At 41.2% G+C, this 13,718-nt stretch overlaps 1 protein-coding gene across 4 annotated transcripts in view; it reads right to left on the minus strand.

Annotated features, from left to right (window-relative positions):
• Positions 1-11,278, minus strand: part of LOC112465460 (RNA exonuclease 3) — a 29,382-nt gene extending 18,104 nt beyond the window's left edge. For 2 of the 4 annotated variants that reach the window (XM_025033015.1, XM_025033014.1), the window contains exon 1: positions 9,655-10,713. In XM_025033015.1, the coding sequence (XP_024888783.1) occupies positions 9,655-9,808 (154 nt within the window). In that variant the 5' untranslated portion in view covers positions 9,809-10,713. The other 2 variants (XM_025033017.1, XM_025033018.1) reach the window with 2 other exon arrangements.
• Between the last annotated feature and the right edge of the window lie 2,440 nt (positions 11,279-13,718).

Below are 13,718 nucleotides of genomic sequence, written 5' to 3' on the forward strand. Positions count from 1 at the left end.
GCCCACTTTCTCTTCTTTGTTCGCGTTTCAGCGAGTCACTAGACGTACATATAATATGCTCTGTCCTAAAAATGGTCAAACCGAAAAGATTTTTATATGTTTGGTAAAAGGTATTATCATGGTGCATGGGGCCATCACTAAACAGAGACTCGCAGGTCATTTTCCATTCGAGTGCCCAATGCAGTAAGGGATAGTGCTGGGCGTTGACGAAAATCAAGCCGAAAATGGCAGCCAATAACCGCTGATTTAAATCGATTATATTTGGTAGCACATGTAATATTTTTTTAAGAATATTTTCTCTCTATAAGAAACAACAATTGTTACAAAATCCAATATGAATCTTACAAAAAAAGATGGTAAAAAATACGTTCGCAATTTTTCTTTATTTTTGAGTGCTGCAGTGTTAGTCGAGCTAATAAAATAATTTCACTTTTATTTTTTGCTACACGTGTTCTTAAATAAAGATCTGCTTCAATATTTGCGCTTGAAAGGAATTTAACGTGTTATATGACTTGCAGTAAATAAAACAAGAAATCTGTACCAAAGAAATCTTTTAAAATTATAAAATTCTTGGATTGTGTGTGTGTGTGTGCGCGCGTGTGTATGTGTGAGAATTACATTCGCGTGAAACGTGTGCAGTAATCATCTTGCTCCGTTTGCATTCTGCGACAACACGCCTCTAAAGTTTAGATCAATATTTTGTTATGTTACATAAAAATTCGACCAGTTACATGTTTACATGTATTACAATAAAATCCACAATTCAGAATTATTCAAAAACTTTTAATCATACACAGTTACTAGCTTGCCCCTTTTTTATAGATTATTACGTAGAATGTTGTCTCGTTTGAAAAACCGTAGTAATATTCTTTCGTATAACGCGAAGAAGATAATTATTATTCAATGTATCTCAACGATCAAATATCTTTATAACAAGAAACGTATATTTCTCTAAAATATTTTCTTTTAGTTAAATGTCGAATGTATAATAAATCTAATAATAGTCGTAAAACACGTAGTTTAAAACACTCGAGCTATAAATTGTATTTTATTGCGATTTTACTTTTTATATACTTTACTTCGGAGTCAGATTTACAACGTTCGATGCTTACAATGGTTCTCTAACAAATAAAAAAATATTTCGCTCAAGGTTTCGCTATAAATCGCAAATGGCAGAACAGAAAAGAGTAAGAGAAAAGGTAGAGAGAAAACTCAATTGTTCGAACCAATATATCATACGATAACAGTTCTGCGATCATAAAACATGAATATTCGAGGTCGCACGAGCGAACTAGGACTTACCACCGAGGCAAGCAAGGTCGCGCTCCAAAATTTTAACACCGGGAATACGTGCGGCTTATGCATTCCACCCACGTGGAATCCTTTCATTGCGTCATGTCCCCGAGACATGGTTCCTCTCGATCGCTATGAGATCCACGATGTACGCACGCGATACGTCCGCGTATACGTACGCAGCTTATTTATATCGTCGCACGCGAACCGCATGCCAGGATGCCGCCCGATCGCGGATCGGAGTGGGTACACGGAAAGAATTTTCTCTTAAAATTTTTTACCCTGAAATCATGGTAGTTGTGGGACAACATATACCACCAAGAATTTTATGCGAGCTATTCTGATTAATATCTACCATAATAAAAAAATATTAATACCTATTACATTAAAATATAAATTATGTTTGATTAATTTTACTAAAATATATCTAGAAAATTTCAATAATTTTTCAAAATTTACCAATCTGCTTGGTAATTTTTATCACGTTGTTTATAAAATGTCTTTAGTATATTTTAAAAATTCCTTGGTTGCCAAGTAATTCCAAGTTGTATAGTGAATTTAAGGGTAAAATATAACAAAAAATTCTCTCCGTGTACCTCACGGGCTCCGGCGCGGCGGGGATCCTTCAAGTAAACCGACTTGGCTGGCTTTGATAAATTACCTGCGAAATATCGAACTGGCGACAGCGTTTTCTAAAAAAATATTATATCCGTTAAAGAAAATTCTGTGCGTGTTTAGGCAAAAATTTTTGAGCTGCGTGAAAAGCTTATAAGTGTGTTACGCGAAATTCTACATGCAAAATTCTACACGTTGTTTGTAAAATTTTTTGTATATTTTAAAATCTCAAGTTTTATAGTGAATTTAAGAGTAAAATATAAGAAAAAATTCTCTCCGTGTACCTCACGGGCTCCGGCGCGGCGGGGATCCTTCAAGTAAACCGGCTTGGCTTTAACAAAGAGGCTTTGATAAATTACCTGCGAAATGCCGTCGAACTGGCGACAGCGTTTTCTAAAAAAATATTATATCCGTTAAAGAAAATTCTGTGCGTGTTTAGGCAAAAATTTGAACTGCGTGAAAAGCTTATAAGTGTGTTACGCGAAATTCTACATGCGGCACAAAGAGAATTTATTCATTTTATTCATGAGATTATTCTTTCTTTATTAATATACACATATATATAAATCAAGATTTGATTCTGAAGTTTTACAATATATTTTGCAGCTAACTAATATCTCGAATTATATTAGGTATCCTAGATCGCGGATTGTCTAAATTTAAATTAACAAAAAACTGTTTTCTTCTTCAAACCATAATTATATACAATTCAAAACTTAGGCCGGTATTCATAGTCGGTTCTTATTTTAAAACCGGCTTAAGTAATGTCTTAAGATGCTAATACGGCTTTGTGATTGATTAATGACATCTTATTCAGATTGTACTTAAGACGGTCTTAAATATAAGAACCGACTATGAATACCGGCCTTATTTAGGCCGATGAGAGAATTTCTTTTTTGAAATAAAGAATGTGAATTGTGTTCCTAATATTCTAGCTTGTTCAGGTCAAAAAGTCAACTTGGAAAACCGAAAAACCCATAATCTATTTTGCTGTCTCATAAATTAAGTAATGGAGAGGAAAAAATAAGTTTTGAAGTCAACAAGTTTTGAAGTAGATCTTGATCTATCCTATCTATCTTTTAAGAAGGTGCTTCTTTTGTGACCACTGTTTTCACCATTTCTGCCGTCGAAGAAATCGATTGGATATGGTTTACTTCCGAATAGGCGGAAAAGGCCACGCGCCAGATACTCCTCGCCGTGCCTTTCAGTTCGATCGACAAGAATCAGAGGCGAGATACATTTAAGCGGCAAGTAAAATCGCGATAACGCGATACCGGCATTTATTTTATGACTACATAAAGTAGTTTCGTAATTGAGACACGACTGCTTTAGTTACGAGGCTTCAGATAGATAATTAATTCAATTGCGAACGTATACGCGAGCAGAAATTTTTGCTTGTGCATTCCGCGAACATCGAAACGTGTGTACAATTATAAATAATTGTAACATGATAAAAACGTCACATATAATTAAACGGAAAGATGAGTATGCTAAAATTTATGTGCATAATGTAAGCGCTACAAAGGTCACTTTTGCACGTGCAATCGTTCCTTAGAATCTTGTGTGGTCTCCCAAATATAAATCTTTCATTTTTGTTCACAAAAGTCTGAAACATCGCATGTATTTTGCAGAATATATAAGAACTAATGCAAGTCGGGGCACGATCAAAGATCTCCTTGTAAAAGAAAGTCGTAAATAAATCATCACAAAAGAATTTTCAGTATTTAAATTTCCTTACCGATGTAATATTTAAAATTATTTAAAATAATAATTAAATAAATTAAATTTAAAATAATAATTTAGAATGCTCAAGACAGAGTTAATTCTACGTCTTTAATGTCTTACGTCCTTCGCTGGGAAGATACGTGCATTATCTCTCCCGTGCTTTATTTCTCCCCTTCTAACTTCGACCGATTCGACACGCATGTAACAGGCCTTTCTCTTTACCGTTGAAGAAATGGAAGAAAATCGTCGCAAGACAGTGTCATCCCTGCCCCCTTTCTCCGCACGTTTCGCACTCGATTAGATTACGTTCCTTATTGCGCATCGTTTCATTCGCGTTATCACGCTAGTTTCACTCGCGAGCATCATTCGTGCGTAACAACCGCTCGCGCGATACAACAAAATAAAAAAAATAAGTAGAAATAAGACGTAACGCATGTCGGATGAGTGACGCATGTCGTTCGACGTGCAACGTACAAGGGCAGGGGTCAGTGAACTATACGCAGCTCGCGGGTATTACATGATTAAAGAAAGCGACTTTTACATGAATAAAAAAAGCTGTAGAAATTCATTTTTTATCTTACTATACATATAAAAGCCATAGTGGGGTGAGTCAAATTTTTTAAAATATTGACTCGTGTGCATAGATGCAATCTATACAATATTATAAATTGCATCTATGCACACGAGCCAATATTTTAAAAAATTTGACTTACACCGGCCACGGCTGCGGCTTTCACCAGTCTATATATGAGCATCTGCGTAACGTCCTTGAATTTGTCAAACCCTTTTCAAAAGTTACCATCTGCATCTTTATACCTGTGCAAAAATTTTCCGAATTTTGAAAAAGGGGGCCAACTTCACAGACATGCAAAAATCTTTAAGAGTTTTAAGGTCCTCAAGATTTTACAGTCTGTACGATTTTCTTTGGCAACGACAAAGTTAATCCTCGGTCAATCCTCGGTCACACCTCCTTTTTCGAACACGTTTGTCACACAGGATTAATTTAACCTCAACGAATTTTCAAGTAGCTGCTGTTCAAAAACTAACAGTTAAGTGAATCGCAAAAAAAATTCTAGAATTAAATCTAAACATTGTAGAATGTATTCTCATTATAAAAAATTAACTTTTTGAGTGGCATCATGTTAAAAAAAAATTCTCAAAAAATGTAAATTTCCAGAAAAAAATCAATACCATAACTTTTATTTTCCAATGTTTTTGCTCAAAATTTTGCATAGTACTCTTAAGATATGTTACTTTAATATAAAAAAAAATAATCTAGGATTACTTTGACCTCGTGTGACAACCGAGGGTTGACGCCACCATAGCGATTAGCACGAGTTGTTATCGCTGTGCCAAAAGCCGACGACATTCTGCGTATCTTTGATAATAACGTTTCATTCATAAATTCGAAGAAAATTCGAATCGTCCGTAAATTGATAATTGTAACTTTCCAATGCCGATTTAACCCTTTTATTTTCACATTTATTTAAGTTAGAAAAAACATCGTGTTCGTATTTTTGATAACCTCTCTATTTGGAAGTGTTTAAATACATGTGCTATCAAAACATGTGTTAAACACAAGATTGAAAGGAATTAATAAATATATACAATATATGTTCAAGATAAGGTTTAAGAAATACAGATGGATACTATTTTATTACATACCTAACTCTAAGCCATATAGCTACGACGGAAGGAAACGAAGGGGTTAAAAGAATTCGAAAGTCATATTATCATATAGATATTAAAAAACAAAATAATACTTTAATAAAAACAAGACTTATTTGTTTTTATGCGCGCTTTCATTACCGATGCAAAAGAAATATTCTCTAAATAGAGATTTATCTCTATTAAATTAAACTAAAATAATTAAGCTAACTAGAACACGAAGGTATATATCTATAATTATAAACATTGCGAAAGTGCTTTAGCAAAATTTCGATCTTTTCGGAAACAATCGATACGTAAAAAAAAACATTTTTAATTTTTAACCCTCCATTCCAACGTTTTTTCCGCCCCTTTAATCCTCCAACCATGCACTTTCGAGTCCCACGTGTTTTTTATAATGTTAACAGCTTTGAAAAATTCCCCAAAAATTATTATAATATCTTTGTACCTTCGACTAAAAATCAATGTAAATAACATTTGGAAATCATTTATTTAAATATTTTTTTACAACATTTATATGTTGACAAACACACATTACGACTCGTTTTATTTAAAAAATCATTTTTCCGGCGTGGGGGGGATTATCCCACGATAATTTGTTTTTCACAGAAAAACGACTGTTAGAAACTCGTGGGACACGAAAGGGCATGGTTGGAGTGAAATAGGGTTAAGAAAAGAATTACGAGAACAAAATTAACAATGAGGCAATAAATTATCGCTAATTCCTACACGTGCTCCGCGTTTGATGGCTCGCTTTTATTCTTAGATTTTATTGCTAGCTTTCAAAACGCCGCGTCTAAATACAACCTCGCGTCATTTCTAAATGCCATTTTAAATGCCTGGTGACATTATCAACACCGAGCTGGCACCAGTTTTGCACCTGATAATGTCGACGCAAATGCGTACGCGCATGCACACAGGCACGTGCACGCGTACCGCGTCTGCGATAACCGGCGGGTCCTTCGCTCGCGATCGTCACGCGCGAATTTTACGCGCGCGCGCGCTAACGGGGCCTGCGCCTCGTCCTAACGGAAACCGCGCGATCGCGCGTGTCTATTGAAACGCGAACGAAGGTCTCACGCGGGAAGGTGCTTTTATGAACTATCTCGCGGACTTTATTTTTACAAGATAAAAAAAAAACGACCAAAGATAATGAGATAAACGGGACACGCGCTGAATCGCGGAGTTCTAACGGGAAAACCCGCGATGCGAATCAGCGATGTGTCCGTCCGTTCGAGAGGAGAGACTTTATCGTTCTCGCAGGTCGGCGCCATCGTCCGAGCGTGGCAAAATTTCCTATCTCCTTTGCTTTTTCTTTTTAATTTTATTGATGATGAGACGAAGAAACTCGCCGTTTTCTCTAACGCTCCTTCGCTTGACCGCGACCGAGATCCTAATCGTACGGATCGGAACGATCGCTACACGTGCGTCGGATGTGTTTTCGCGTCTCTCTCTTCCAGTGGGAGGCACGTTCAAGAAGCCGGGATTTTCCGAAGAAAGAAACAGATGCCGAGACGAGACGTGGATTTTCGCAAATTCGGACGAGGTACTGCGAACACGTGCGAGGGGGAAAGGTAAAAGTCGAGACGAGTTTGACACACCTGCAACGCATATGCTTATGTTGTATTAATATACAGGGTGGACCATTTTAATCCATCCAGTCGAATATCTCGAAAACCAAGCCCGGGAGAGAAAAATGTTTCAGACAAAGTTGTTTGGTTTCGAGGGGGGCCATAAGATGGTATCATTGGTTTAACCATGGATGGTCGTTTAAAGCTCATGTGAACGACACCTTTAATTTCTTAAATGAAAATCCCTATTTTTCAATGCATATTCTTGTAGCTAATCTCAAGAGCTTTTCAAAACACTATAATAAAGTATTTTTTCGTTAAGAACTTTTGGAATTATGAGGCTTGAAAGTTCTAGTATTATGACATAAAATACAAAATATCTTGTAAAATATCTTGTAAACGTTAAGTTTTCGGTAATGTTACCTTAATACTTTTATGCACAGAATAATGAGAAAAAAAAAGACATAGTTGCTTTTAAGGAAAAGTATGCAGATGCGTGTTGCAAATTACATATTTTTCTTAAAGGAACTATGCCTTTTTTTATACCAATTGATTCGCCTCATTATTCTGTGCATAAAAGTATTAAGGTAACATTACCGAAAATTTAATGTTTTACAAGATATTTTATATTTTATGTCAAAATACTAGAACTTTCAAGCCTTATAATTCCAAAAGTTCTTAATGAAAAAATACTTTATTATAGTGTTTTGAAAAGCTCTCGAGATTAGCTACAAGAATATGCATTGAAAAATATTTCCATTTAAGAAATTAAAGGTGTCGTTCACGTCCATCCATGGTTAAACCAATGACACCATCTTATGGCCCCCTCGAAACCAAACAACTTTTGTCTGAAACATTTTTCTCTCCCGGGCTTGGTTTTCGAGATATTCAACTGAATGGATTAAAATGGTCCACCCTGTATTTTGTTTGTCACAAGAAAAAGGACCCTTCACGATTCGATGAGAAAAACGGAGTTGGCAGAGGCGGTGCCGGTGGAGCTGGCGGTAGTGGTGGTGGTGGACCAACTCGAACGTTGAAAATGTTTTTCAAAAGAATCGTGTGGGGTCCTTCATTGAACATCTTGAAGTGGCCTTAGGACACCTGCGTTATTCTTTGACAGATTGTACCGCCCCAGTCAAACTCCTCGCTTGGCAGTGTCTTTGAATCGAATCACGCGATCTACAGGCTAGAGAACTGCTCGAGAATACCCCTCCTCCCCTCTCCAATAAATCAATCAATACATCCGATAAACGTCAAATGAAATATTACCTAAATCCATTAAGTCTTAGAAGGCCCCTACGTGCTTTTCTGTTTTAAATCCTTGTAACTCGGTTCCTAATCAAAATTTTTAGCGTGATTGGTATTTAGGAGTAAAGAGAGTTGCTCTTAAGCCCATTCTACAATAGCCGTAAAAGTATGCGTTAAGATGTAAACGGTAAGCTATTGACTAATGGGATTTTTACAATCCAAGAATCATCGACTGTAGTTGGTCAATTTTTACTGCTTACGTCTTAACGCATACTTTTACGGCTATTGTAGAATGGGCTTTAATGATACATACTTTAGCCACTTTTGAGAAATTATATTGTAAAGAAATTAAAATCTTTCCATAAATAAGAAAAAGATAAAATTTTAAATGTTCAAGCTTACTAACAAAATCAATTTTGTATACACTTACAGTTAGTTTAACATGTATATTATTAATTTATTAATTTATTTTCATGATGAGGTTGTTTGCTCATCAGTAATTGGGACATTCACAAAAAAAAATGCACGTAGGCCTCCTAGGTTTTAATCCAATCCGGATATATGCACCTTGCTTCGTGAGCAACGTGCGAAAGGTTCTCGACACAATAAACACTGAGAGCACCTAAAAATGCAGGTCAGTATGTGTGATCAACCTTTGCTTTCGTTGTTTTTTTAACTCCATTCTTTTAAAATCTTCCGCTTTTCTCTCGTGTTTTTTTTTTTTTTTTGTACAGCCATAAACTTTCTACTGTAGCTAAATCAAGCTTTTTATTGCGAAACTTTTATTGCCAATTTCTTTCGAACAAAAAATTTATTGCCTTACTTTTCGAAGAGAAGTCAAAGATAGAAATGAGTTCATGGCACTTATTCATTTTACAAGCATCACTTCTAATTTTGTTCTTGAAAATACTACGATTACTACTGTACCTTAGAAATTAAATTTAAAATTAGGCACTATAAAAATTTTCAATATAACTTTTTCTAAATATTGTATCTTAGAAACTAGCAATAACAGACATAAAACCATTTACCGTTATACAATTTAAGCTCCTGGTATATCGAAAAATGTATTAACTCCATTTTGACAAAAACTAAAGATAAGATTCTTTACCTCTAACAATAAAATAACAGATATATATTTTTATTTATTTATTTATTGTATTTCAGAAGTGCAGCTCGTATAATAAACGAGTACCGAGTTTGCAATATATCGACGAGCCTGCTCCGAAACTACAACACGTGTTTTCATCGCGCGTCGACATTTGCGCGAGAACGCACCGAAGAAAGAAAGAAGGGAGAAACGTGGCCGGGCGCGAAACATCCGGAGCGCGCCGCGCGCCTCTAGTGTAAGACCTATAATAACAGCCCGGTTATCGCTCCGGTAGGCGCCAAGTGTGTCGCATGCATGCGTGCGTGCGTGCGTGCGTGCGTGCGTGCGTGCGCGCGCGCGCACGCGGCCCCATCTCGCGATCCGCGCGGCGCCGCGGCGTATACGTAACTGAACTGATGAACGATGACTGAGAGGGATGCTTACGTTTCTGCGAGTCCTGGCGGGAGCGCGATCGCCGGCTCACGGCGTAGCAGATCACGAGGACGATCCCGCCGGCGATCAACGTGGCGAGCAGCATCATCAAGCCGGGCACGCTCGCGCTCTCCAGCACGTTCGTCGGGCACGTCGTGTTCTCCATCTTCGGTCCCGCCGCCGCGTGCAAACGGGGAGAAGCCTCAACCGGCACTTTTGGTCGTGCGAGTCGCGAGAGCGTAGGCACCGCGCACCACGTATACGCGCGCGCGGACGTAACAACACAACAACGGCGCGCACCCCTCACACACGCGTACGTAACGTACGTAGATGCGCGCGCGCGCACATACACACGTACACACGTTCCACGCGCGCTCACGTGCCGGGACGGCGCGGCGGAAAGAAGCCGCGGAAGAAGCCCGTGGTATACCGGAGGTGCCCGCGCGACCACGCGACAAAACGAAGCGGAAATCGGAGGGTGGGCGGCGCGCGCGTGTTATCTCCGCGTTCGTTCCAGTCCCACACGCACCAGTCACATGTACGCGGCGAACACGACAGCGTGTGCGTGCGCGTGCCGCCCGGCGCGTAAACCGGGCGTTCCGAAAAGCCACAGGCCACTGAATGGGGGTGGGGAAAGATGGGGGGGTGAGCGAGCCGGCCGCGGTGCGTACGTTTCGCTAGATCGCCGTGTCGCCGAGTGATTTCGCGAATCGGCGCGGCGGGCGCCGGCCTCGCGCTGCGCTGGTGCCGTTCCGTGCTCCAATCACGTGGCCGCAGCCGTGAATCACGGAGTCACGGAGTAGACGCGCGACTCCCGCCGGCGAAAGTTCCGTTCCGCGCGCGTTCTCGCGAAAGGGGGGTTAATTCGGCGAACACGGCCGAATTAATCGCGCGCGGCGGCGGCGGCGACGTTTTTTCCCTCTCCTCGCTCCTCCCTTCTGTCCCTCTTTTATCCACCTGTCTAGGTTCACGGCGCGCGCCTAAGCTCCCGCCGTTTTAACGCGGAAAAATTCAAAACCGCTCGTCGTCGCGCCTTCTCTCGGCACGGCGCGCGCGCGATACAAGATTCGATACGTACATAATATCACTCGTGCTGCGAGATGCGGCGATTTAAGCGCGCGCGATCGCATCCTCCGCCGTCGGGGTCCTGCACTCGTCCTGCACCGCCCGGCCGTGACTCTTGTGCGGCGGCGACCCGGTTATCCGCGCGTGCACGCGCGTCGGCGGGGTCCACGACGCTGTCCCGTGGTGGCGTCGCGCTGACATGAAAGGGCCGCCGTCGGTCACCATGCCACGGCGTGATCTGCTCGCGCGAAACGATAGCATTCGATCCCTCGAAATTCCGAGGAAGAAATTCCGAAGATCCTTGTTTTATCCTCTCGTCGCACTCGCGCCGACAATCGTATCTGGCCGATCAGCAGCTCTCCCCGACGTCTTTAAGTCTCCCGCGGGGAGTGTGCCTCGTGAAAAAAAAAGCAGATCGCGACTTACGTAAGCGGCGCGGTAGCGAGGACGGCGACGATGATGCGCGCGCGGGCCCGGGCCGTGTAATAAGCCGCGACGGTGACGCGAGACGCGACGCGAGGCAATCCTCTCCTCCTCCCGCGATACGGCTCGGCGCGTGTTTGCCGCGGCGAGTCATCGCGCGCCGGTAATATACCGCTTCGCGGAACCGCGCTTCCGAAGCGCGCCGAACTCCCTACCCACGTCGCCTATCTTTTCCCCCTTCTCGCTCGCGAACGTCCCGCGACCGACGATCGACACCCCACACAGTATCGCGCGCGAGCGAACTTGATCTAAAATTGACCTTCCTTGATTTGATTTTCCCGACCGGTGACCGACACCCTGAGCTTTTTCGTTTTATCGATCGTCAGTGACTGTCACGGAACGACTGTCAAATAAGTATCATATATCGTCCCAGACAGCACAATGTCTAAAATTGGGGCACGAGGCGTCATTAAATCGTCTTAATGACGTCTTGTGTCCCAATTTTGGACATCGCTCTGTCTGAGATATTTTTATGCAAATCAATGCTATAAATTCAACACTAAGAATAAGTGAAACAGAGGACCGTTATAAATATGCAATCAATTAGAGAGAAAAACCTTTTACGGGACTGGAGCTTTTGATAATCTAATAATAATATCGTATGACTTTTGTTATTGTTTTCAAACTCAATAATAAGCTACGTTGATTTTCTTCTCTTAAATACTATAAACTCAGTATCGTTCTTATTAATATAAAATCATTTACTCCGGCGTGAATAGAAAATCAACTGAGATACGCTTGAATATGTTAACGGTACTTCTGAACCCAAACAAACCACTGGACGTTGACTGGTATTGTCCTTCGTCAGAAAGCAGAAGCCATTGATTGATTATGAGATTATAAAATTAATGATTGGAAGATTATAAGAATACCCGGTTCGGCATTATCTGGGGACGAGAAGATCCTTATCTGCTGAAGCGCACGCTGTCACGTGCTCAACCAGCGATTCATATAATTACGATTAAATATATTTATGCGCACGTACGATAACATTGTCCAGTTTATTATCAAGCGTGTAGTTTTTAAGCCGAAATCTTAGCAAATATATGAACAGGTTCAATTCTCTTCTTTTAGCATAATTTCCCTAAACTCAAACACAACCGTAAAATTGTTGAGGCTCGAATCAGTTCCTGAGGACCACACTCTCTCCACAAAAATCCGGATTTGGAAATCTAATTTTAGATCGCGCAACATCTCGGTTTGATTCAAACCGAATGGCTCGTGGAGAAGAACGTTTCCTCGTGCGACAATTAACCGCCTCACTTTTGTATTCTCGGTCTTTTATGTCTCTCGCGATTACGTCACCTCGTTGTCACCTCTGCGATCGCATAACGGCTCGCGATGCATTTTCCGGAAGCGTGTTTATCCTCCAGCTGGAAGTAAACTATTCGTGATGAAGGAAAAACTGTTTTCGATCGGTTTTTCCCCGAATCCGCGTCGCCGATCCTGGGAACATCGCTGTTTCTCCTCCTCTCAATTCAGAGCGACACGGTGCGATGAGTGTCGCTCTTCCGAGAAGACTCGACACGTGTGTCACGCCGCACGCGAATTGATAAACAGCCTGAAAACAATGCGCATCACCGTTCTACGTCGTCTTCAGCGTGATGAAATTCCACGACGCTTTGCGTAGCCCCGCGGTATCGTCGGAGACCAGCGGTGACCGCTTTTCGTGGGAGAAAAAAAACGCGTAATCGCAGAATTGCCAATGTTGCCCCATAATCGTGTCCTTCGACGCAGCGCATTTTTTTTGTGCCGCTCGGGAATTTTTATGCGTGAATTAATGTTCATCCTCGTAGAGAGAGAGAGAGAGAGAGAGAGAGAGAGAGAGAGAGGGAGAGAGAGAGAGAGCGTGACGTTCGCTTGAATAATTACCTTACCGAGTAAGACGGACACTCGGGGGGTTTTTTTTTTTAATTTTTGATTGGCGTGCTAGAGAGCGGCATTTTGTCGCCGCACGAGGATACGGACATCTGTCTCGAGCGAGGATTTTGAACGCCGACCCGAGTCGAGCGTTCATCTTTGGTCGTTCATTCGATTCGGCATATAATTATATGACCGTTCTCCGTTCGCTACGCGGACGAACGGTCTATCGTGTAGGACGCTCTCGGAGCGGCTGCGGCAGGATGCATTATAAATGTCCAACCCGTTACTCGCTCCGTTACTTTTCCCTATTTTCAAGCGCCTTCGTCCTCGATTCTCGACTCTCACGCTCGAGCTCGGGCACCGTGTCAGCAGCGGGTACTTAAGTAGAAACAAGACGGTTAGACAGGGGGATAATTCGTGGACGCAAAACACAATGGAAGCGTATACATGGTTAACGGAATTAATAATTAATGATGAAATTATTACGTTTCAAGCGTCAGTACGTATAATCAGACCGCTCGATTTGGCTGAGCGAATCCGTTTCTCGTGCAACGATTATAAAAGTTGCGACGACTTCGATCTCGAGTTCAGCCGACTTACGTTCATTTCTACACCAATTTGGATTAACTTCAATCTCGGTTTAACTTACTTTTTACCTTTTTTCT

The sequence above is a fragment of the Temnothorax curvispinosus genome, unplaced genomic scaffold (genome assembly GCF_003070985.1).
Source record: "Temnothorax curvispinosus isolate PA1 unplaced genomic scaffold, ASM307098v1 QBEX01015206.1, whole genome shotgun sequence".
NCBI lineage: Eukaryota > Metazoa > Arthropoda > Insecta > Hymenoptera > Formicidae > Temnothorax > Temnothorax curvispinosus.